The 27,078-nt window shown below is 33.1% G+C and overlaps 1 protein-coding gene across 1 annotated transcript in view; it reads left to right on the forward strand.

The window, feature by feature from the left end:
- Positions 1-27,078, forward strand: part of LOC128998537 (uncharacterized) — a 46,101-nt gene that overhangs the window by 13,505 nt on the left and 5,518 nt on the right. Inside the window, exon 2 of the mRNA XM_054424710.1 lies at positions 17,851-18,663. Within this exon, the coding sequence (XP_054280685.1) occupies positions 17,857-18,663 (807 nt within the window). The 5' untranslated portion in view covers positions 17,851-17,856. The remainder of the gene's footprint in view (positions 1-17,850; positions 18,664-27,078) is intronic.

Raw genomic sequence — 27,078 nt, forward strand, 5'->3', positions numbered from 1 at the left:
GCAATTTTTCTGGGAATATTTTAGTGGAAATCTAGTTCGCTTAGTCTGCAGGTTCGCTGCGGCGGGAGTAATTAAAGTGACTATGATACTAAAAATAGTAGATGGTCAAACTATGCAGCTTTACTGTGAAATTACCTGTTTTCGTTACATATTTATCACTTGCGGAAATTCATCATTACATTGTTTACTACGGAACAAGAATGCTTACTATGCAAAAGTAATGTTTATTATCTTTTTTTGGATTTTGCCGACGTAAACAAAGATTTTTATTTTGTTGTCAACTGTTTCAATTTTACAACAACCAAAGTCAATATTAACTTTAAATTGAAGGCATTGCCTAAAAAATGCTATGAGTTTTGTAATGTTCCTAACTGTAATAAAGACATTTCCAATGTCCGTTTTTATCAAGAAAACAATTTGTCTTTGTAGTGTAGCGAAAGGTATCGTTCAAAACACGAGTGAAAGTGGGTCCTACATATTCTCGACCATTTAAAGTGCTCGATAAATCTAGCACATCAAACATGGTCTCAAATATGTAATGACCCAATTTATACTCTTGTTAAAAAATATACTATTCCAACAATAATAAGTCAACGGTATTTATAGACTAATAAAAAATAAATCTATATTTTTTCTTGATTGCATGCTTTTAGAAATAATGGATGAAAGTAACTTTTTCCATTATTTGTGTTCAAATCAGGCTTTAAAAGAGGGAGACTTTGTCGATTGATTGTCAACTACTTTGGCCTTCTCTTTCTCCGCTCTCTCGAGTAAATTTTCTATCAGAAGATCTGATTCGCTGAGTAAAATTTTATTTATAGCTTTTTAACATTGAATTCAATCACTTAATCACACTTTTACCTATTTTTTTATTAAACTCAATTTGATAAATAACAAGAAATTCAATGATGACATTCAATTAGTCTTTAAATATACACACAATATATACAGGGTGTCCCGGAACTCTCTACCAATATTTTAGGGCATTGATCCTGGGTGAGAAACGTACCTAAATATCATATTTAAATTGTCTGGAAGTCCTTAGTTACTCACACAGCCGCCATCTTGTTTTTTCAGTCATTAATTTTTTTCTTAAGAATGGTTAAACATACGAAATGAAAACTTTGAACAAACATTTATGACAACTAGACAAAGCTACCAAAAAATTATGACGATTTTTCAAATTCATAAAACAAAATGGCGGCCATTTAAAATTTTCTTTCTTAAATAACTCAAAAACCATTGATTAAAAAAAAATTAAATGGCCGCCGTTTTGTTTTATGAATTTGAAAAATCGTCATAATTTTTTGGTTGCTTTGTTTAGTTGTCATAAATGTTTGTGCAAAGTTTCCATTTCGTATATTTAACCATTCTTTAGAAAAAAATTAATAACAGAAAAAAAACAAAATGGCAGCTGTGTGAGTAACTAAGGACTTCCGGACAGTTTAAATATGATATTTAGTTATGTTTCTTACCCAGGAGCAGTGCCCTAAAATATTGGTAGAGAGTTCCGGGACACCCTGTATATATACAGGAAACTAATCTTGACAGGCAAAGAAGTATCACAAACACACACACGTATATATATATATATAGCTATCTCCTGTAACATGAATTTAAAAATAGTTAGTTTACGTCAGCTTGAGTTTTCTTTATGTAATGTACTCAAAAGATCTGAAGGATATTGAGAATTTGTAGTTCTTTTACGGGCAGGAGTATCTTTATGCGACATATTTATAGAGATACTTATACCGATACGTTCTAGGATACTGGTTTTACGATTTAAGATCTACACAGAATCCGTCTTAAGTATTCTAGATCACTAGTAAAACTGCAAGTAAAACTCGTGAATAAAATAAATTTTATATTGGGTTTTCTCAACTGATTTAATAACATTTACAATTAAATACAACTGGTGTAAAAAGATTCTAAGTATAGCTTGCTCACAGAAAACTTAAATCATTTTTCCAAGTATAATATGAGTGTCCTTAAACTGATTAATACACATAAATGTAAAACTATGTATAACGTAGATATAAGAGTTTATTTTTTTTTACAACATTAATTTCTTAAAAGATCGTGCACTTGGTATCAGTTACCTAACATTTTGAAGACAACTTTAAACACTTATCGCAAAGTGAGCTATGAACAACAAAAATGGAACCACTAGCCTATTTAAATATTACTTTAAGTAGCATTTAATAATGCTCCACACAACATACGATTTCTCTTTGTATTTTAGCAGTCGCTTATATAACGATGGGTTCTTATTGGGGGTTTATATTTACTTTTCCAAGAAACGGGTAAAGGATATTGTTTACATACAACTTTCCTCTCGTTGGAAACCCTTATGTCACGGTTATTTGTTCAACACCACATATGGGTTATACTGATATCGATATGTTTGTCGATGAAACAACCTACGGCAAGTCTGCCCCAGAGTGTATGTAAGTAAATTACGATATAACCGTAACTATTTCATTCTGAACTAGAACAATATTAGTAACTATTTATGATTTCAATTTTCTGAAAATGTTAAGTGATCAAAAACTTTGTTTTTAACATTTCCTTTATCTCTTAATATTCGTATAAATCTAAGAACTATAAAGTTATAGTGATTGTTATAGAGTTCGACTGCCAAAGTGCGAATCCAGTCTAAAATTGCCAAATCAAACGGATGGAGATGATTCAAATCTTTCAGCCCAACTGCTGAACGAGCGTTCACTAAGTTGTTGAAAGCTTTATTTTGTTTGAGTTTATTTTCCGTCCTACTCAGTATCCAAAAGTTTATACAATTTACACATCGACATTTTCATCGCCAACTTTTCACATAGCATTTTCGATGTTTTAAGATGAATCAAAATCGAATTAACATTCAATGTTATGGTTAGTTATTTATCAATTTGAATCGATGTAGACTATTGCCTCAACTATTTACGTGTATACGATTCAAATTACAAATATAATGAAGCTCACTTAGTAGTTTCTCGGTTACATAATACTTGAATAAAAAAATGTAATGCCACGTTTGTAATCTAAAGATTTTGCAGTTGACTTTGCCACCCAATCAAACATAGCAACTTCATTAAGATTGGACATTTTCCGGCGAAATGTAATTTTTCTGTAAAACCCTCTTAAGAGCACGTGCCAAATTAAAGGGCTGCATTTAATCTCATTTAAAATACTGCTTGTGCATCATCTGTTAAATCTGTTAATATTTATTACGGTATGTTTACTTTAGTCCTGGGTTAACCTAATGATCCTTATCACAGTTATATTTCGATGAAGTCATTAGTTATGATTCTGCTATAAACCAGATTTCAATCACACAAATCAACAAGATATTTTTTGAGATATAAATAAATTTAGTGTTGTATCCATTACCAATGATTGGGGTGAAACTATATCTGCAGTAGAATTAAATAACCACTACTGTATTCTGTTCTGCATCCACACTTCGTTGTGAAGCATGGGTATAAACAACTAGTTTTGCCTAAAATTGTTATACTTGATCATTCATTAAATCGCCTAATCAACGCGGTATTTTATTAGCCTATAATACAAATGCTGTCGATTCACTGTCTGTAAACATAGTGTGGGTAATCGACAAGCATATTTCAATATAGCAATAGATGGTATAAATCTAGTATATGCTCGTATAAAGGGAAATTTGTTAAACATTAAAAAAAAAAAAAAACGATATACAGGATGTTCAAAAAAGGTGGGGACATAATTTACGTACTGATTCCTTGGGTCAAAATAAAGAGAAAGTCAATAATAATTTTTTTTTTTTAAATCACTTCGTTACCCAGATATCCGCCATTCTGTGTTTTGTACATAGACATTTTTTCCTTGAATCTTTTCAACGGATCTTTATGAAGCTTGGTTTGTATGTTTAGGTAGAAGAAACCCATGTTATAAAAACATTCATCTTGATTCAACTTAAAATTTAAAAATGGCAGCCATTTAAATCTTTTAAACTGAAATTACTCGGAAATGACCGATTTTATGAAAAAATGTCAGGTACACTTTTATTTAGCATTTTTAAATACCTATCAAAGTTGAAAAAGATCGAATAAGAAATAGCTTAAATATTACGTATTATAGTTGTATATACTATTTTATTAGTTGTAAAATGGGGCAAACCTGAATAACTTCTGCCTTATTATACCCCATGTTACAACTAAAAATCTTAATATTTCAGCTATTTCTCATTAGATCTTTTTCAACTTGAAATCGTTTTATAGTAAATTAAAAATGCTAAATAAAAGTGTACCTGACATTTTTTCATAAAAACAGCCATTTCTGAGTAATTTAAGTTTAAAAGTTTTAAATGGCCACCGTTTTGAAATTTTAAGTTGAATCAGATAAATATTTTTTACAACATGAGTTTCTTCTACATTAACATAAATACCAAGTTTTATAAAGATCCGTCGAAAAAATTCAAAGATAAAAATGTTAATGTACAAATCACAAAATGGCGGATATCTGGTTAACGAAGTGATTTTGGAAAAAATGTTATCCTCAATTTTCCCTTTACTTTGACCCAAGAAATCAGAACGTAAATTATGTCCCCACCTTTTTGGAACACCCTGTATAATTGACTTTGTCTGTTCTTTTATAGCCTAATGTCATATGCAATCACAAATCACGTTGTCGAGTTAAAAAAACGGAACGAATTATAATTATAAATTTTCAATTCAATAAACATTCAAATGTGTGAATTGCATAAAACTATATTGCGTAGTGGTTTAACATTTAATCTTCATTCAAATATATTTTTTCAAGCTTTAGAAAGGAAACACAGGGGTTTAGGCCAGGTAAAACAAAAGCGTGGACTTATTTATTATCAGAGAACAGATTGGGACGAGTTTTGCCATTATGGCAAACTGCCCAATAGAACGTTGGAATGTTGGGCGGCAAAGATTGTTGGTCAGTGTTCTTCTCATTGACACTAATGGTCTTTACTTTCTAACTTAAGCTTTTAATATTTTATTTGATAAAGTCACTAAACAATTAGTATGAATAGGTTATTTCCTACCCAGAAAATAATATTTAGTAAATGTAAGCTTGTTGATGCAATTTTGGGACACCACATTTCTGGATGGTGTTTCCAGTAATGTATGAGATTAAACCTTACATTTTGAGGTATGTGTTGAACTTATACATTCAGTGGATGGGCAGGTAATTGGATATGGCTTTATCTGAAGGTCAGTCCGTTTAGATTTGTCTTTAAGTATTGTTAGAACGAAAAAGCTAAGGAGACATAAATAAATACATGAAAAAAATAAAGGCAAAAAACTCGTACAAACCGAGATCAAAAAATACTCTCCTAACCTATCAAAAATACTAAAGTGCTGTTGTCAATTGTGTAAACGTATGGATATTTTGAATAAAATAATTGTAATAACTGCATTTTTTTGCGAATTACTTCTATGTGTTGTTCTGTGATATTAAGTACAACTTATGATACTTCTTAAGAGAGTGGTATGTATATGATGGATATTTCATATTGATGGTCACACATACATACTGTATGTATTTTATACATACATATAAAATGCTCAAATATTATGTGGATTTAGTTTTAATCCTTTCATATCTATCTATCTAAACATATCTATCCTTATATTTCTATGCATTTTTTTAACTAACTATACACTTTTGTTTGTTGTTTTGGGATGTCCTTAAGGAGACCACTTTATATTATGAATCTTTCTATGACTACGATTTTCCATATGTATATCTCTCTGCATTGGTAATCATTAAAATATATAAAATTAAAGGCAAAACAATATTTCCTATAGTTTATGTCCTGCGAAGGGACACTTGACCTGTAAAAATAACAAGGATATTTAGTTCAAAGCGTTTAGTATATGGTACTCTTTTGCAGAAGTTATTGTTTTAAATGATTGAGAGTCTTAGTAAATTTTAAAGTTTCTGGTGAAATCCTACTTTATTAAAAGTAAGAACGCGATGTGTTGGTACAGTGTATCTCACGCAAGCTTACGAATAACCCGCAGTTAATTAGGGACGAAACCCGCCGGCGGAAACAGTAAATTTTATCTTGGTTTGAGCTAAACGTGTCTCGACTCCAAACAGGGGTTGATATATGAGTTGTAGGTGCAAGTAGATAAGGTTCTATTTTCCTGATTACAAAAAACAAACGCTTACGATGATTTGTGGACTTCTTGCCATCAGTTGGTTATGCAAGTCATATGGGGTTGGTTTCAACCGTAAGTTGAACTTTCAATGGGCCAATAATCAACTGCCTAGGCTGTACACCACAAATACCTGGTAGGTTATACAAGTGAAGGGGTTGATTTCAAGGGTATGGATAATTTTTTTACGTGTTAGTGATTTGACGTGTTACTTGTAATGGAAAACACATGTTCTCCACTATAGCGACGACGAAGGGATCATATGAATGTTGCGGTAATGTTATATTTTGCAAGTAGTTTATCTTGTTACATCAAAGAATTTTTTGCTCAGATTTATTTTTATTTCAGATTGTAGTAACTCTTAAATTCATTTACCAATATACGAAAAACTGCCACTGACATAGGTACTTTATGAAAAAAAAAACAAGTTCGTGTTACTAACGCATAAAATCAGTAGGTGAAAAAATCGAACAGCGTCAGAATGTATACAAGATGAATTCACACTACTCTCGTGGCCCCTTCCTTATTAGTGCTCATACATAACCCACTGTTTACGTTCACTTCCTATATAGATAAATAGTGTATTTATAGATCTAAATAGCAGGGAGCACACTATTCAATCTCTTCTGATTTCACTACCAGTATGTTAACATGGTAAGACCTGGACCCGGGACCAATTTACTTTTTTGTTTTGATGTTCCCAGAGGCGAAAAACACCCTCCGTTCATCATAATCATATACTTGTCCGTTAGCGTGTTAGCTCAAGTAAAGATTATCCGGTTATCATAAAGTTTGGTACAAAAGTGTAAAACTAGGTCTTTTTGAACGAGTTTGCGAACCAGCATAATTGGACTATGGGAACAGGGGTTTATAGGGGTTTTATGGGGGTAAAAAGATATTTTCCCCATTTTAACCTGAAAAACATAAAGTTTCACAATTTATTTCAAAAACATTTTGTAGAGCTTAAAAAAAGAAATAATGTTATATAATATCCAAGCTATGTTGTATGCCTAACAGTTACGGAGATGATTAAAAAAATGAAAATGTACAATTCCAATATTATTTTTTGGAGAATAAATAAATTGTTTTAGTTTGCTTATTTATGGAATACTTTAATCACATTTGGCAATTTTGTTTATTTCATACTAAGAATTCAACATTTCAATAAAAAACCATACACCTTCCTTGTAACAGAAAACCTAAGTATTCATTAAAACTAATGTTATTCAAATAGGAAATAAATCTGACAAATTTTAAGGGAATATTTTGGTGTGGAAATTCGCTCAGTCTGCAGGTTTGTAAAAAATGTAATTCGAAAGAATAACACACACCAACTTGCAAATCTGGAAATACTAAAATACAGAGGAAATAGAGCATTTTTGTGCAAAGTGAAAGAGGTGTGATTATTGGAAAAGGGTGTGGGAAGTTTTCTCTCTCAGTCCAGCCTTTACAGAGAAGTGTCGAAAATCACACAGTAGGCAACTCAATAACTCACACAGACACTTTGCCCGTTCGGAATAAAATCCCTCGAATCAATAAAATTAAACTCTGTTTGGCTGACTTTTCTCCACGTTTCTGAGTATATTCTATTTCAGCCCGTCAAAGCTTAAGTTAACAAGGAGACTTTCAATGTATTTTGCAATGAAATTTACCTCTTTTTAATGGTAACTATATTCAGATATTGTTAGAAAATATGTTAGTGATTGCACTAGGTATACACCAAACGTTTCGTTATTTTTTAAATTTTCAGTGCGTTGGACATATTTTGATATTGTGTATATTGTATTAATGTTATTTCATACTGTGACAAGGTAAGCAACATTTGGTTCTTTTCGTGTTGTAGAATACATATTTTGGTTCCCAAAAGGGGAGACAACTATGAGGGGGATCCTAAAGATATTTCTTTTCTACAAATCTATATTTGAAAATGTGAAAATCTCCAGACTTATGATGAATACGCAAGGAAAGTAACAAACAGAGAATCTGTTAGGGACCAGTACATCATTTAAAATACAACGTTTTAAAGTAAGTTAATCGAATGCAAAGCAATAAAAATTAAGGTAAAAATTTAATAACCATACTTTATTTTCAGAACTAAATCATGGCTTTATAGTCTCTTTTCTTTTACTGTACATCTTCATACATTAAAACTATACAGTTGGTAGTAGTTCCTCAATTAAAAATATATTCAGGATTTTAGACATTAATACAATAATTACAATCCCATCTCATACTTTCCCCATTGCCTCATATTTGTCGTTCATGAGAAGGTGTGGTTTACGAATATGTAGAAAAGTTATAATGTATTTTTGTATATAAAATTTATCATCTCTTTTTTTTAAAGATATATATATATATACAGACTATAAACTGCAAACAAAAATTGAGTTTAAATGTATTTCAAGCCGTTCAAAGAAAACGCTCCGTTAAAGGAATATACCAAAATACTCGCTCTCTCTTTATATAAATAAGATAGGGATTTTTAAGAAATGCCAAAAGGCAAGCAACAGCTTTTTACAGGGTCATAAAGCATATTTGACTTTCCTTGAAGTCCGTCACGTATCTTTAAATAAATCGCCTACTACAAAAATATGTTTTCTTGATAGGATTTTTTAATAACAAAAATTCTGCACAAAATGTTTGGTTAACATGCAAGTCAATAATATAATGTTATTACGTATATGGCAGAAGAAACAAAAATTTCTTTTTTTAAATCCTTAAAATGACGCAAAAAGACCAATATTAGGCTATTTGATTGCTAAATTAAAATATAATTTTGATTGTGAACTAAAGTTCTACAGTATTGGAAATGCCGTAAATTCATAAGTATAAAAAAACACTCAACATGTTATACCTGCCATTGACTATTTTGAGTTATTGAAAACAGTATGAAAATAAAGACAATTTAGTACAATACATTTTGTGGTCCACACTGCATATGTTTTTTTGTTTGTCAAAATATTAAAAACTCTATTTAATGGTTGGATAAAAAATAAAATCGTTAATAACTAAACTTTGTAATATTTTTTAATCCCAATTTAAAATCGTTTGTGTAGTCAAACATTTCACATTGTCAAACACTTCGTAAGAGCTTCGAGGTAAATGAAAATGTATGTTACCCATCATGATCATTTCCAGATCTTTTACTTAAAGAATGTATAAAATATCGTTTAAAAAGTACTACAGCTTTGAACAAGTTAAGCCTACAAGATTATTGAACAGCTAGTTGTCAGAATAGAATAAGCTTTTGACAAAACCAAAGTAAATCCCTCTTTTACAAGAAAGTGGGAAACCTTAAAGTTGGCCGTTCAATTTTCAGATCGATAGACCACTTCGAACCTACCGCAGCAAAACAGTTGAGAGGAGTAAAGCCGACAAGAGTGTCTTTGAAGAGTCGGTCTAATCTCAGTAACAAAAACATTCTACGTCTGATTAATACGGTATAACTTATCTAATGAATATTTTATGACAATAATTTTCCTTTAAATGTATATCCTTTCAGAGAATCCCTTCAAAGGGCTAAGGTACAGTAATAGCTTGAAATATATTAAATAAACTATGTGCTGTTTGCTTAAACTCTTAGCAAATGTAATTACATAAGCTTCTTTGTTCACAGATTAACATGTTATTTATGTTTCAACAAACGTATTTATAATTTAATCAACAATGTTTGACCTAACACAAAGTTAAACTATGTGCAGCGGCAGTACGATCTCTTGTTTGATTACACTTGTTTATAAGCATATTCTCAACTATTTAAATACCTTTTTCAAGGAAGATGAGGGAAAATGCTTTTACACACACAGGTGACCATACTGCTGTATGACACTACTGAATTGATTGGACTACTTACTAAAAATAACCCCTCTACCATGAACATACATACCTAAGATTTATGTGACGTTTCTTTTGGTCAGGTCAACATGTGACCTAAGCCCTCAGGGCTCGCAACGTTTCTGGCATAAGAGCCTTTTAAGACCTAGATCGTCAACCGGTCAAGGTTGAGCTTCTTGGCACGGAAAATACCATGCATGAACCGTGACAAATGGCTAAATCATCTCTACGTCATCATTGGGATGACCGTGTCCACCGGCAGCAGTCTTGGTGTTGAGCCTCTAGGTGGGGCCTTTCCCAATTCGGGCAGCGGAAGACCGTAGAGTGCTCCACATCACCGGGAGTGACCGGGCATTACATGCAATCGAACCACATGGCCTTGCCCAACCTATTATCTTTTATCCAACAGTCTGTGTGCAACCTTCCTGAACAGGTATGACCGAAAATAGCCGTGGTCTGTCGGACTGTCTGAAACTGGGTGAGGTAAAATTCGACTCTCCGTATCGCCAATCAACCCGTTGGATTTGCTGAATCAGTTGCCTGTTCCAGCATCCCCACATGTTCCTTTGCCAGCTGTTAGCGGGTGCACTTCTCTGTTCTTGCCTGGTACTCGCCACGCCACTGATAAATTATCTTCCTCTCCACTGCCAAAAGTTTAAAGAGGATGTCTCCAGCAACCTCCATAACTGCGAGCTCAGACACTGTTCGGGAGACGGATAATACCCTTGATGTTGCATTGATACTATAGTGTATTTTTTATACATAACATAGACAAGTTAGATCTCATATATCCAGATTAGATATATATAGTTTTGGTGATCGTAGTCGTATTACAACATACTACAGTTAACGTAAATTATTATTAAGTTAAGAATTAATATTACTTCTTTCTTGGTTACATTTCCATGTTATTTACATGATTGGAACGATTTTACGTAGAGAAAATACGAATTGATGTTCACGATGTATGTTTAACCGAGGAAATAAGGAATTACGGTAGCAATTAAAACATTGCTTTAATTATTACAATTTGACAACCGAACTTTTTTAACGTGCCGATTAAAATTATAGTTAGCTATTAATAATTGAGTTTAACAAAAAAACAATGTATAAACGCTCTTCCCCGAAAAGGGTATACATCTTAAATTACATGAGTAAAAGTGGAAACCTTTTTATCCCACTAGGGATTTTCACCAAAATTGAAACTTGACATGAGTTGTGAAACAATAACGCCGTCGATGAAGTGATCCTTGAGGCGATTAATTCTCCAATTTTCACTCATCGACTTTCATATTTATAGCAAACGAGTTTTACAATTGATACATTGGGATATTATATCATCGATGGGTCTTCCAGATTCTTTGTTCGGCCGATCTTTTCAAGTAAAGTATGGTTTGTTGTCCAAGCGATTATGCCTGGCATGGACATAATTTAGCCCCAAACTGCCGTAATAACCTCTGTATACTTCCCCCTTCTCGTGAACAAAATCTTTAGTGCGCCATATCCTCCCCATCTTCAATACCCCTCTATTTTATCTTTATTTTATCCATTTGATAGGCTAAACCATAGCAGAATACCAATATTGATGGAAATTAATAAATTTATTTCTCAAAATTGTGACTAATAAATCGCGTTATGCAAATTAACTATAGCTTAATTTAATGCCATTTCGTTTGATTTCACGAATAAATATAAAAAAACCTAGAAAATAGACTTTGGAGGTGAAGAAATTCGTAATTCCTGACAGATATCTAGATTAAATTATATTTCTTATTTTTCATTGTTTATTTATTACCATTTTTAACTTTACATGCACAATATTGGGGGCTCGTGGTTTTTTTATACATCTACATAGCTTTCCAAGATTGAATTTTCAAGTCTTCACAGAGATTTGCTGAATGATAACTTTTTTGCAGCAATTAAATTCAATTTTTTAGCCCCTGAACTGCTTAGTGTGGACTAAAATAAAACATACCTTGTCTTGCAGTTCAAATAGTGTTTTTTTTTAAATCCACTACATGTTTCGCCATGTTGACATTGCACCGCTAGAAATATAGACGAAGCTAATAAACCTCAATTCAACTCAAATATTTGTTCAAATTAAAAATCATTACTACAAATCAAGTCAATGAACTTCTCTCAACAATTTATTATTTATTTAATAAAGATAATCAATTCTCCAATGAAGTTACCTAACACGAGGTTTACACTAAGCTAAATCAGGCATCCTCTCAAAGGAAAGGTCATTTTGGTCTCTTTTGATGTTTTGTGTTGCGTTTTACGTTTTGTGTAAAACATTATGTTGAATTTTATAAAACTACCAAACCGTTATTTGATGTAGAGAAAGATAATTTATCCAAAATAAACCGTAAGAACAAATACAATAAAACTATCTGAAACTTGCTTCAATCAACTAAAAGGTCGTTCTATTGATCTGTTGGTTATCAGAAAAACCTAATCATAATTCCACCCCCAAAGATACTATTTTACTAAACAGGAAGTTAAACGTTTTTTACACTATCAATTTAGGAGTAGTTTAGGTTGGTGTTAAAATAACAACACATAGAATAGGAAAGCTGTATTCATGAATTACAAAATATATTACACATACAGCAATAGAGACTGATAATACAAATAAAACATTTTAAATTTCAATAATTTTTTAATCAATATTGCACACAGTAGATAACAGCAGTTAAGACATCTTACGATGATTTAACAATACTATAGGCCTACAATTTTAAAAGTTTAAATATATGTAACCAATTACAGAACAACAAAGTATTCAAGAGACTATTAAATTACTTAAACTACTGGACTGTTGATAATGTGACTGAATGACCATTTATTAGTTTTCACTTATCACCAACAAAATTCTCATGCTTTATTTGTCCATGACTTTTTTTATAAATGTTGGTGCCATTCTGGTGATATGCTATGGAATCACAGTTGCACGATATTACACCCTCCCCCTCACCTCATCAGAAAATCATATCCACCCCCTCCCTTAGTGGCATAACGCCCACGCTCACACTCCTAGTCTACTTTTAATATCCGTTTTCCACAAGTTTTTCAATTACAAACATTTATCCTTCAAAGATTACCATAAACTTTTATATTTTTGCAGCTTGTTAATGGTTGAATGGTTGAGATAAATTGTATTTTTTAAGCTAATAATTGATTTATTTTCAAATGACAAAAGTGCAAGGATACCACCATGGATTAAGTAATATGGAAAAGTGTATATTACTTTATTGATAGTATTATATTGTAAATAACATTGCTAAGTATAAAACATATTGGTAAATCTTCCTCAGCCTATCGAAAAATTTTCAATATTTCGGGGTCGCTTTTCATCGGAAGCGTTTGAGTTCCTCTTAATGCATTGCTACACTACTTTGACATGAATATAAAATACAAAATTTCTTAGGGAAACTATTTGACTATCAACAAACAAATCATCTATTCTATAGTTCAAATAGAGATCTACATTAATATATTCACACCATCTTTAGAGTGAGCTGTCCATTTTTTCTTATATTACATAAATAAAAAAAATAATGATAAAATTTAAATCCTTTATTTCAAGTGACAAAGTTAGGGAAGTGAAATGGGTAAACATTTGTTTCTTCATTTTGAACCCCGAAACATAAGATCTTAAAATTTTTCTAAACTATTTTGTAGAGCTTGAAAACAAATAATTTAGTATATTGAAGCGTTGTTGTTCGCCTAATAGTTACGAGACAATAAAAAAACTGTAAATTTAAAATTCCCATTTCATTCATACGAAGAATACAAACTGATGTCGTTTCTTTATTTAGGGGTATATTTAAATACTATATTTAATTACCAAAATTACTCGAGTTCTTGCGTTTACGGAAAAACACACAAACCTATACCTGTATGACGTAAATAGGAAACGGGGAGGCACATACCATCATTACCAAATGAGGAGACTGGGTTTTTAAAAGTCGGGTGATTATGAAATGTAATGCGTTATACCAAAACCACAGCATGCCATCAACGGTGCCATCAAAACCTCCCAAAAAAAAGTGAATAAAAAGTGATAGTAAAAAAAGTAGAACAGCTGGTAGTTTGCTAAATCTGTAAGTAAGCTGCATTATTATTTTGTAATAACATCATTGTAAGTAGATTTTCAAAAGACTTTACAGATAAGGTAGCGAAATATATGTCGAACCTAATGTAGCCCATATGTTTCTTGTAATGCTTATCAATTCCAATGGGACTACATTTCCTGTAATTTTCTTCATGGAAGATGGTGAATTCACTGTCGAAATAAATAAATTGTCGTTTGGAATGTAAAGCAAGGGTACCTAGAATCGTTTTTATTTTAGGTTTGAAACGGTGGTGTTAATTGATTTTTCCTACATCTACCCAACAATGTACATGTTCTCTCACTGATTTGAGAAAGCAAAGTGGCCAATTCGCTCATCAGTAAGACAATGTTAACATTGTCTCATTTTAATTACTTTGTCTCACTCCAGATTTGCAACGTGAAGGCACGAAATAATGAGCACGTAACATGCAGACAAGGTCGTATGCGCGCGAAATACGTTGGCAGCACTGGCTGTAAATCAGCTGGTCAGCTGTTTTACTGTTGTATCATTAAATGTCATATTAAAAGTTCAATTCTGTGTAAAAATATGTTACGTTTCTTTACCAATTTATTTGTTTTATAGTAACTGTAGGAAAAATATAATGTGCAACTCGAGTGCAAAGTGCAATTGCCTCAATCGAGAAACCATTCCTCATTCGCCTACGGCTCGTGAGTAAGGATTTCTCTCGAGTGAGTCAATTTATCACTTTGCTCACTAGTTGCACAAATAACTATTTCATTGCAGCACAGTTGTTTACCTCTAAGTTTTACATGAATTTTGTTTCCAGTTCCAACTATTGAATAATATCCCCTGAATGTCACCCTTGGAAACGCTTAAATACTCATCGTTTCGGTTAACAATTAATCTTTCTCCGTGACGATGGTTGTGGAGGATTGAAATTGGTATCAGTCTTTTATCATGTCATTCGCAAAAGGTAGGGTAGTAAATCTTCAAGATTAGTATTCGATAGCTTATTTCCGCTTTTTGAATAAAATATCCATCATAACAGAGAAAGTCGATCCCGATTCAGCGGACTTTAAGAAGACGTTTATCAGTGTCAGGACTTAAAGCAACACTTTCCTCCCCCCCACTCCTAAAGCCCCCGGTAAACTATTTTACTTTCGTCATTTACATAGATGAACATTTTCACTTTGCCCTTTTCAGACAAGTTAGCTCGAAAAACGTGAAATCAAATTGTTTACTATGTTTAAAAATGTCCCTTTAAAATTCATAGCTGGAGGTAAAAATAATACTGTAGTTGGAAATCCAAAATAAAACATAAAAAATCGTGTGGTAACAAAATTCGTTTAAAATCATCAATGGTGTAAAAAGTCCGATATGATATTAAATAATAGTAATCGTTACCGTGTTCCAAATGTTTGCTACGGCTTATGTTGTCTGTTCAATACCAGCCATAGCCAAGGATGTTAATATTGTTGTCATTCATCCACATCACCCACCAAAAATAAATGCAAGTTTAACAACTATGCGTTTTAGCGAATTTCTCTATGAGGTAGAAGCTATGACCGTAGGTGGCACGGTAAGACCTAGGCCCAGGGCCGATTTACTTTTTTCATTTTGAGGTCCCTAGAGGCCAAAAACACCATCCGTTTAAATTCATATATATATATTGATGAAATTCGGCTTGAGAGTGTAAGGCGGAATACACTTGAATGAGTTCACCAACCAGCATGATCGGACCATGGGAACGGGGTTTTACGGTTGGTCTTATGGGTAAAAATTGGGTTTTCTCTTTTTTTAGCCTCAAAACACAACATTTCCTAATTTCTCTCTATACCTTTTTGAAGAGCTTAAAAACTAATAATTTAGGATGTCAAAGTGTTTTTGTTCGGTTATTGTTAACGGAGAAAATTAAAGAAATTGTAAATTTAAAATATCCACATCATTTCATTTCATTTCATTTATTCATATCAACGGTTACACCATTTACAAAATATGTGTTTTAAGCACATGAGCAGAATGAAAAGATAAAAAAAAACAAGATAAGTTACATTATGACCATGAAACAAAGCAGTATTGCAACAAAAATAATAACAAGAAAAGAACAACGTGACAAAAATTACAGATAATAACATTAACAAAGTATTGTGCAGGTAATAACAAAAAAAATTTAATATTAATTTGGACTTCAGAAAAAGCATCATTCTTACGGAGAATATTGTAAAATATTGAAGTTTGCTTGATTATGGATATATTTTTATCACACTTGGTAAATCTATTTATTTAATACTAAGCTATTAATATTTTACAAAAAAAAAATACTTTATTAGTTTACCTGTAGCAGCAAACACATAGGTCTAGGTCCTCGTTAAACCCAATGTTATTTAAATAGATTTAATTGAAAATCAATTCAGGCAAATGGAAATTCGCTTAGTCGGTAGGTTTGCTACGGCGGGGGTATTTAAACATCGGTGAGTCTTGTGGAAGCAAATCATTAGAAACTTTCTATTTTCTATTCAAAGTGCCATGAAATAAATGTCATTTCATTACACTGAGAAAGTTCAGTGCTACTTTTATTTGATAGAAAAATGTAGTCAACATAATTAAAATCGATAGTAACGAAGAATTGAGTTGAAAAGAATTCAGTATTCAATATTATAATCTACAAAACATTGCAAAAAACCTCATTGATTCACGAAAATCATAAATAAATCCTCGCAAAATCAACCGTGACCGGTGTATCGTCAGAGCAAGGGATTAACCAGGGCTGGAACACTTATGCTAATCTGCACTCTCCGCCCTCTACTGCGCTGGGGCGATGATGTTATATTTACATAACACGATGAACATTTGTGCTGGCGCTGGTATCTTGACAGAATGAAGCCATCCTATCACCCTGTACCACCCTCATGGCCCCTAGCCCGCAACCAAGCCCAGATGTAGTAATGAACTGTTCTAAGAATTATTAGTTCCTACCACCTTTCTTGGGTAAGCATCACTAGTTGTTCAACTCGTAATCGTGTAGAATCTGGACGTTTTGTGTCTATTTACCTTTCTCGAATAATTCGATTATACCATCTTAATTACCTGTTGTAAATGTAAATACGAAAATTGATTTTTTTCGAATCTTCTAACATTAGTCTCAGTTACTAACTTTGTTGTTAACATATTTATATAGTCTAAGTATACGGTGATTGGTTTAAATGAAATCATTGTTTTCTATTCATTATCTGAAATTATGTAGTCATAATCCACAACATAGGTAGGTCTCTGACACAATTAAGCTTACTTATTGTGAATCTAATGTTTGAGTTCAAGGGGGATAAAGAGTTACCATCATAACAAGGGAGAGTTTAAAAATTGTACTGCTTATTAGGAAAATCACGCTTAACCTTCGTAAAAATCCACGTATATAAAACGTATTCATATATATATGTATATAATATAGGTATTCACGTATTATATTTTTGTGTCTTAAAGATAATTTCAAGGAATGTTAAAAATGGTTTAAATACTATTTGAACATTAATGTTAAAGTAATTTTTTATTCAGTTTAACTCCAACACAGCATGCTCAAAAATGGAATTGCCCGTTGACTATGAAAGGTTTTCCTTTGTTCACTCCGCTTCATTGTGGTTATGTAAAGAGAGAACTGTTTAATAAAGTCGGATTTTCTAACACGCAAAGTTTTGTATTACGACTGTAAACAATTAATAAATAACGATTATTAATGAGTCAATGTAGCTTGTGTATAACGGTATCAATATTTGTTTCAGATTACGATGCGTCCTGGTTTCCTGAACACATGTCTGGCCAGTCTATATTTTTTGATCGCGTCAGCGGCCTCCCCCCGTGACAAGTACCGAGATGCGGCAGAGCATCTTCCCGAGGTAGTCAAGTCCGTGACACAGGACCTGAGCAAGGAACCTAGCTGTGACGAGCTGAGAGCAATGTGGAGATTCTCCAAGAGGCAGTCCAGAGCCGCAGAGAGCACCAACGAGATCCCGACATATCGTGACCCCTTCGCGTACAACGTGTGGGAGGACCACGCGAGCATCCGGAGCGTGGGGGGCGGCAAGATGAGGAGGCCGTTGGTGTACGGGCGATTGGTGCACAACGGATACCAGAGACCGAGAGTGCAGGAGGCACCGGTCCCGGAGAGGATCAGAGGGTTCGAAGACTTTGCAAGGATGTTCAATGCAGGACACATGCCCAAAGCGCACACCAGGAGGAAGCCAACCACCATCAGACTGGTAGGCGGCAACAGCCTGGGACAGATGCAGATCGATGATGCGCAGCCCACAAGCTTCCAAAAGCTGAAGCAGATGATACAGTTGGAGAGAGCGCGAGAGCTGCACGAACAGAAGTTGTCGGAGGAGTCGGCGGCGCGAGAAAGCGCTCTTCAGTACCAACGAATGATGATCCAGGACGCGAGTGCAGGCGCCACTGGACTGGTGCCGTACAGCCATGGTCATCGCAGACCTCAGCTGGACCCTGTGGTCAACTTCCCAGACGTCCTGGCACCCTCGAATGACTACTACACCAACTACAACAACTACATGCAGAGATCTTCATACCCAGAACCACTGGTTAGTATATTTTAGTACATCTATACTTTGTTGCAAGTTGTGTTGTTGACCCATGATAGTTAAGTACGCTTTAGATATTTGACCTAAATACTTTCATGGGAAGCATTTTACGTTGTTATTACTTAAGCTAGATGATTAAGTCTCCTACTACAGTTATAAGAGTTTTTTTCGCTTGACTTTATTGTTATGATAATAATAATAATATCGAGATAATAGTATAATAGTAACTGTATTAAAAGTAAGAATTAAATGTTTTAATTTTTTTAACAAATGTCCTCAAAGTTGTCATTTTTAGGATATAAAGTTCGAAAATCCCAATGGATTATCATAGTATTGTTTCATAGTATTGGTGGTTCACTATTTGTATAGCCTTGTCGTGCAATTCAATATTTTATAAGTCGTCGTGTTTTAAAAGCTTGAGTTAGAACTTTCCAAACATCCTCTTACAAAATATACGTTTGCCTAGGCACTATCAAGAAGTAGTTTATGTTACAAAAAACTTTCTTATAACCAAACTTGCGTTAGTAATATATATCTCATACGTCGAACACACTAAAATAACTCAAACACAAAATTTACTATCCATTAGGTTCAAGATCTCAATGATATTCGTTTGAACCCAAATATTTAAGCGTGTTACTCCATCCAACTAGACAATTGTTGTTTGACTTTGAGGGTAAAATTATGATTTATAAATCAAGAGGGTAATCCGGCACGCCGGTACTACTCTAAACACAGCTTTGTATGGCTTAGTTATACAATGGCCTGTTTTGCAATTAACCTTGTTTAGAAAACAGGTCAATATCTGACTAATCCTCACACAGTTTAGCTAATTGTTTTGACGTTACACAATTGACTATGTTTGAAAATCTCTCCGCTCTACGAATATGACATTTAAAATATACCACATTATTTTACAACAATCAATTAATTAACTATTAAACAGATTATTGTGGACATTTTCTATAGTTCAGTTTAACGTAGAAAACCTATGTAAAAAGTTTTGCATTTTTCTCAAAAATCACAAATTCAAACATCCGTTTCAGAATAAAGGCTTATACAGGTGTTTCATGTCAACGAGTCTGTAATATTGGAAATTTAATGACGATTCTGAAAATGACAATAAAGTCTAAATAAAAACAATTGTTAGTGCACTTACGGCCATTTTATCAAAGCAAATACACATATTTAGAACAAATATTAATTTGTCTGCTATTCCATACCTGTGAGGGTTTAGAAACCTAAATAAGTGCCTTTTTGTCACCAATACTAATAAGTTTAAGACATAAAATATTTTAACACTAACTTCGTTCCACCCTGTATAATGTATAATATAATATATAATACGACACAATTTATAAGTTTTGTGTAAATGATGCATGAATTTCACTGTGCAGCGTGACTGTGATTAAAGGTACACAATTTTAATTTTTTTAAGGGTGATACATAATTTTAAATCTTATTTGATAAAACATATGACCTTATACATAACCTATTTATATTAATATAGATTAATAATTAGGTTATTAACATAACCTTATTTGATGAGGAAATATGTGATAATACTTGATACTTTTATAGCGGAACTCAGCAACCTAGAAACAATGATTTTAATGTTTATTAAGTCTTTGTCTTTGTAAACAATTTTTACTTTGACGCTGAAACTTAAATAGAATCTTATTCAACACCCCAAAGTTCATCTTTTATTTTTATTTTAAATTTAGTAAGAATAAAAAAATGCCTTTATTTTAACAATACGTGTCATTCGGTACTATAAGTTTTTTTAACTATCATTATTTTAAAATCATCTTAATTTACATTTAATTTTCTTACTGCTTGAGTTGGAAACCTCAAATATGCATAATTTATTTACCATTATTATTTAGTTTGACAGAAAATTTTATTGAACACTTATGACCAGACACCCTGTATATACTAATTAAGTTTCAAGACTGGGCTCAGGAAAATAAATGTATTAAACATTTATGAATAGCGGACTAAAAATCTTAAAAATAGTTTCCTCTTGAGACGACACACTGCTGTCAGCGGGTTTTCCACTGTTGGAAGGCTTCCTGGAACTCAACTATCGTAATGTTGTTCAGAATATTGTTCGAACCGGTTTGAATTGCTGCAAAAGTGCCAAATTGCATTCCGTTCAAGTCCTTCAAGCACCTGCCAGTCGCTCTGAAGAGAAGGCGGATATATCCGCTTCCCGTCCGGAACATCAAAACCCATAAGCGGATATATCCGCCACGCGTCCTTTATCACCAAAGACTTAGGCGGATATATCCGTCACCCGTCCGGGAATGGTTAGTACGGGTGAAAAAGTAGTTGGAGACGAGATCTGCGACCGAGGATTGCCGTGGAAGCGTTGCCACGTTGTTTCGTGTCGAAATCTGTGTGACTGCTCAACTGCCACGTGCCGTTGTATCTGATCCCCCTCGAACAGTTTTGGTAAAGGTTTGCCACAGACCTTACTCATCGTCAAATCTTCAGAGACCAAAGGAAACACTGTACCGTAGTTTGAATCCATTCCATCCGCGAAGAGTACAATGCTCAAACACTATATTAAAAAAACTATTTTCATAAAAAAGTACAACGAAATACATAACATAGTGAAATTGCCTGTGGAGCACAAATTTCCCTACGCCATGCCAGCTGGTCAGCGCCCTCGTACAGAACCATTTACATTCTTTCTTCCTTCCTGGTTTTAATATACATAACTGTATATAAGTGTATATCAAAATATTTGTAAAATGATGGTCTACATTATTTAATTCAAAGTATTTTTCATAATACCACCTACAGAAAGATGATACTGAAAAACCCACAAGTAAATATTAAATTTACCTATTCTCTTGTGTAAAAAAGTCTGTAGATAATTAATTATTGTGTTTAGCGTAAAAATGTCAAATACAGAAAAAATAAAAATAGAGTCAATATTGAAGGTGTACGCGATCCGATTATTAATTACAGAGAAAATAGCAAATTGGTAATGATCGACACTTTGAAACTTAAAGGGGTGCTTGGGGGGGGGGGGAAGCTCGGGGGATTTTTGGGGACTTTTGTAACAATTTTCCTCTAGTTTATATATATATATCAATAGTGTAAAATTAAGCCTTACTCTCATTATTTCCCATTCTAAACCTTTATTGACTGGGCTATTCGTAGCAGTTCAAAACTTACCCACTCTGACCAGATTTTCTTGGTTCCAAGACGTCGCAGGCTTCACAGCACGATCGTCTTTTTGGAGCCTTTAAACAGCTTGTGCCACATGAAAACCATGGCATGTGACGTTGCATCTTCTTGATAGGCTTGTTGAAGCAACTAAAGCGTTTCCATACAGCTTCTATGGAATGATGTTGATTCTTAACTCGCTGAATCTTAACTCTGACGGTGTTTTCGTAGTTTTGTGTAATCACAAAACACATTCTATCTTTCCTCTTGACGCTTTCACTCTGGCGTCTTGCCGGCAACCGGGGTGAATTACTCGAGACGTTCCTACACCCAGCCAGGTCCTCGGGACCGGTCTGGAAGCTCCCCACTACACGGGAAATAATCAGTCTTGAAACTTAAGTAGCACATCCTATATATTATTTGGTTAAGAATCAGTACTTAAAGCTCTTGGGTAAAATCATAGATAATTTAATACTGAATTATTTGTGCTTATCCAACTCAAAAAGCTCCATCTTAATTAATTTCATATACATGGACTTACTACAAAATTGTTGACTTTGAGTTAAAAATGTACCAGCTGCAGAAACATATTGGCAATCAAATATGCAAGAGGGAAATAAAGTATAATAAACTCCTCCAATAACCATAAGTGTAAAACAATTTTTTCGTTTTTATTTGTATCAAACTTGCTTGATACAAAAATATTTTAATACATCAGTGTTATGAATAGTTTGTTTGGTTAGTCTGCTACGTTTCTATTCTGGAGTACTTGGAAACCCCATGTCATTTGACATCGAGATATCTAAGTAAGCGTTTTAAAACTGTTGGTCGGTAACAGTTGCCGATATGTATTGATTTACATTCTTGATTGTAATCTTTTCGCGATGATAGGTAAGGAAGTGTCGTTTCGTACTTAGGTTTAAGTGCTTTAGGTTATTAACCAACCATGACTGCCTAGGCTAGGATATTTTGTAAAAAAAAAATGATTTCTGAGATTTTTGTATTATAATTATTAACCCCCATGTACCAGTAGTCATATAGATGTTATAATGCTGCTTAATGGTGAGTACGATTAAATGTCTTGTTATTTCAATGACATCTCTCTAACAATGTGTTTTATGTAAAGTTAAACCTTCTCATGTAGCCTTTCATATTGATTGGACTAAACATTATACCATCGAATAATTCAAGCAAAGAATACTTACAGTAACAATTTAATTTAATGTAACTTCTTAAACCAGACATGAGAAAGTTTAAAAAAATCTTGTTCTATCTTCTTTAATCTTACAAATTCGTTGATTCTATCCGTTTCAAACTGCATGATATCCTACATGTAAATTATTGGATGGACCTTCATTATTTTATATACTCTAGTCTTTCTCTCATTCAAAAAATATGTTATACTATTAACTATCCAAACAATAAATTACTAAAATATTTATTATACATATGATAATAATTTGGACGAATAAAAAAAATATCAAACAATTTTTTCATATTTTTCTAAATTTAATGTTTTTTGTTGAGATAACAATTGGACGTTCCAATTATATGGAGGAGCAATAGTCGAATGACTCAAACATGGTATGGTTTTTTCTAAAGCTGGTTTTTAAACGAGTGGACCTTAGCTTTGCTGGTAAGAACTTAACCCGAATCATCGGTAGTCAATTATATTAAATCAGATGCGCTATGTGATTCTGGTCACTCACCTTCTTGTAATTAAAACGAATTTGTACTGGTGATTGAGTTCAATTAAAATTGACAACAACATTAAAATGCCTAGTTATAAATTTTCAACTTTTCTTGTAGGATACAATATGTAAATATATCTTTGAATTATTATCCAATGCTCTTCATTTAATGTCGTATAATGTGCAATGTATATTAAGTTGATTTCCCTTGTTTGCATGGTTTATACTCTATATTACTGTCTGTGTTCATTAATTGTCACTTATAAAATATGATAAAATATGATAAAATATAACGTAGCTGTCAAAAATATAGTTAACAAGTTTTATATGGCCTTAGTCAATTATGTTTAACGAAATTAGATAGTATAATTCATTTTGTAATTGCTTTTAACAGTTTAATTATTCGTTGAACTTGTATAATCGCATGATAATAATGCTGAAGATGATGCAACAATATAATTCATTTGTTATATTCACTTTAAAATGATTTAGTTTTCAAGACCTTTTACAAGCACGTTCTTTTAAAAGAGTATTAGTTCAAACAAATTGGCAATTTCATGAATTAATTATTTTTTAAATTCTAAAACTTCAACCTCTCAAATACTGCAAAGTTTTTGTTCCCGAGGCACTGATACCGACAATGCTTTGTGCTATACTTCCATTGTAATCTGTTTCAAAACGCAGTCCTTGTGTCTTCCTTTGTGTTGCATGTTTGTGGTTCTATGTTTCCACTTTTGAAACTGACTCCTTCTCACCTCACGAACCTAGCAGACCTTTTATTCCCACGGAGAAGGACTTTATATATAACAAAAAGTCAATGATGTGTTCTGAAGGATATCTAGTATCGGGTTTAGTCTTGCAAAAAGTTTTGTTCATGAGCTAGATCTTTTGGAGACCGAATCCTTTGGCGCAAGAATTACATTTTTCAATTTTTAACCGTTTTAGTGAAAACGTTATCGTCATGTGGTCAAATAAGTACATTAAAACACTCTGTTAATCCTTTAGGGGATAGGTGGTAAATGTACGTGTGCTTATATGTGTACTTGTTGTTAACCCGTTGCTTTTTTATGTTCTTGATGTTGTCCCGGATACGTGGGGTGGACAGGTCTGAACTCTTCTCCCCAACAAGCTTCGGTAAGTAGTTACATATTTGTATAGTTCTATTGTATAAAAATACAATTTTCGTCATACTGCAGCAAAAACGGTTGTTTCAATACACGATTTAAGGGTCTAAAGTAGATATCTTTCTCCTTTATAGAGAAAGAGATTCAGCTGGAGTTGAATACATCTGCTGAATATGTTTTATAAAACTAGCCCTTTGATTTTGACTAAGAAAATAGTCCTTAAGGACTGTTCACACCGGCGTAGCCAGACGTATTAATACTTTTTCGAAATACGTAGCTGACGTAGCTTTTAATGTAATTCATAGAGGGTGTTCACACTGGCGTATTAATACGTGAGCTACGGAAGCTACGGCGCTGCCGCTACGCCGGCTAGCTACGCGTAGCTCGCATCGCCGAATACGCGCATGCGCACTAGCACACCGGGCTGTCACCGCCACCCTCCCTACACCTCATAATTAATTTATTAGTGGTAAAATGTTGGACTATAACATAAAAGTTCACTTAAAAATTATTAAATCGCATTAATCTATCACATGGGCTATTATGGTTCATATAGTGGGCTGACATTTATGAAACATTAATTAATTATATCTAGACATAGGTCTTACTTACACCATAGACTATTTTATAATGTAATCCTTATGGATGAGCAAAATTATTGCATGTTTTCTGGTAATATGTTTTAATATTATAATATAGCGCAAATCTTATAGCCAACTATATACGGCCTAAAATTAGAGTGAAATATTTTTGTCAATTCAGCGTACTATAAAAGCTGCAATTTAACCGTGGCAATCTTAACTGAAATTCATGAAACACGAATAAAAATAAACAATAAATTAACAAATATAAAATAATATAATGAAATAAACAAACAACAGCCGGCTCGCCGGCTACGTAGCCGTCAGACGTAGCTGCGGTGTGAACAGTGCACGGGCGACGTATTAATACACCGAATACGTCTGCAGACGTCTTGCTACGCCGGTGTGAACAGGCCTTTAGACTGTTTTGAGTTCACCATCATGCCACAACGTAGACTATATTTCACAGCAGTGGCAAAATTTAGAAAATTTGAAATGTAAAAATACATCAGTGATTTGGATATTGATTTATGTTTGCGTTGGCGGAGTGATACATTTTGTGTCTTATATACGGAATCAGCTGTTTGAATACGCGTATAACGGTATCACCAGATGGTGAACAATATACAAAATTTACTATTTCGAACTAGTTAGCCTAAAATAGTGCAGTGTAATAAAAAAATAGAGTTCATCAAACTGGCCAAAATGTCTTTTCGACCTTCGCTCATTTTCCTACCTAGTTTTTTTTAGCTAGGTTGTTAGCTAGGGCTCGTTAAAAGAGTCACTTAAGGCCCTAGTGACGAATTATACTATTAATTAGTTTAAGAATGTTTGTTCTCATAATTTGGCTAAGGTTTAGAGGTATATTCCTGCTCTTAAATTTTATTTAAAAATCATACAAATATTAGCATGTCATAAACGTTATTCAGGGCGAATAATTCATTGAATGTACATATATGAACCCATAAGAGTATGCTAGTGGACAGCCTTGAAAACAGACTCGACTGAAAAAGAACTCGTGGATCACTTCCCCATGGTAGATGCCGATGCAGCCCATACACTCACCTTTATAAAAACACCTTTTGTAGATGCTGCTCTGTTTAAATATAACATAGAGATAAAATATTGTTAATTCATTTCAAACTCTTTTTATTATTAAACACTTTGTCTGTTTTGTTTCTTGCAAAAAAATAACCCATTTGAGCTCTAAACTACACACATATTTTTAGTTTTTAGACAACTGACATTGTTAGTTCCAAATAGAACATTGTGGAATAATAAGATATTGGAAAGAAAGGATAGTAAGTACAATATTTGTAATTTCACACTCATTTTATTACACTAAAACAACTTACACATTACGCATTTCTGAATAGAATAAGTTTGGTGAGTTTTTGCCGCAGACTTATGTTTGGCGTAAAAGTGATACTGAATCTTTCAATCCGTGTGATGACAATATATCTCACAAAATAGCTCACAAATGAACTTAATGAATTTTGATTCACGTGTGTCCTCCCAAAAAAAAATATTCTCAAGGTCTCCCTGAAAAGTAGAGTCTACAAAATAGCAGCATGTGGCTGCAATTAGTCTTTTAGTGTTAAAGTTTCCTTTATGTTGCTTTTGACAAGACAATACATTGTAAACGCACTTCACTATCTTAAATACATCTTCATGGGCCCTTATAAGCTTACTTTGGTCACATAATCAGTCAGTTGAGTATATAACTCATGTTATATTTTTCAGATCGGAGGACAGAAATGCGATCCCGACATTTAATCTTAGGTATAAGCTTTCTTACGATGAAGTTACCAATGCAGTATAATATTATTCTTACAGTACGAT

Source organism: Macrosteles quadrilineatus, unplaced genomic scaffold (genome assembly GCF_028750875.1).
Source record: "Macrosteles quadrilineatus isolate MER2022 unplaced genomic scaffold, UCM_ALF_1.0 Scaffold_7__1_contigs__length_78375512, whole genome shotgun sequence".
Classification (NCBI taxonomy): Eukaryota; Metazoa; Arthropoda; class Insecta; order Hemiptera; family Cicadellidae; genus Macrosteles; species Macrosteles quadrilineatus.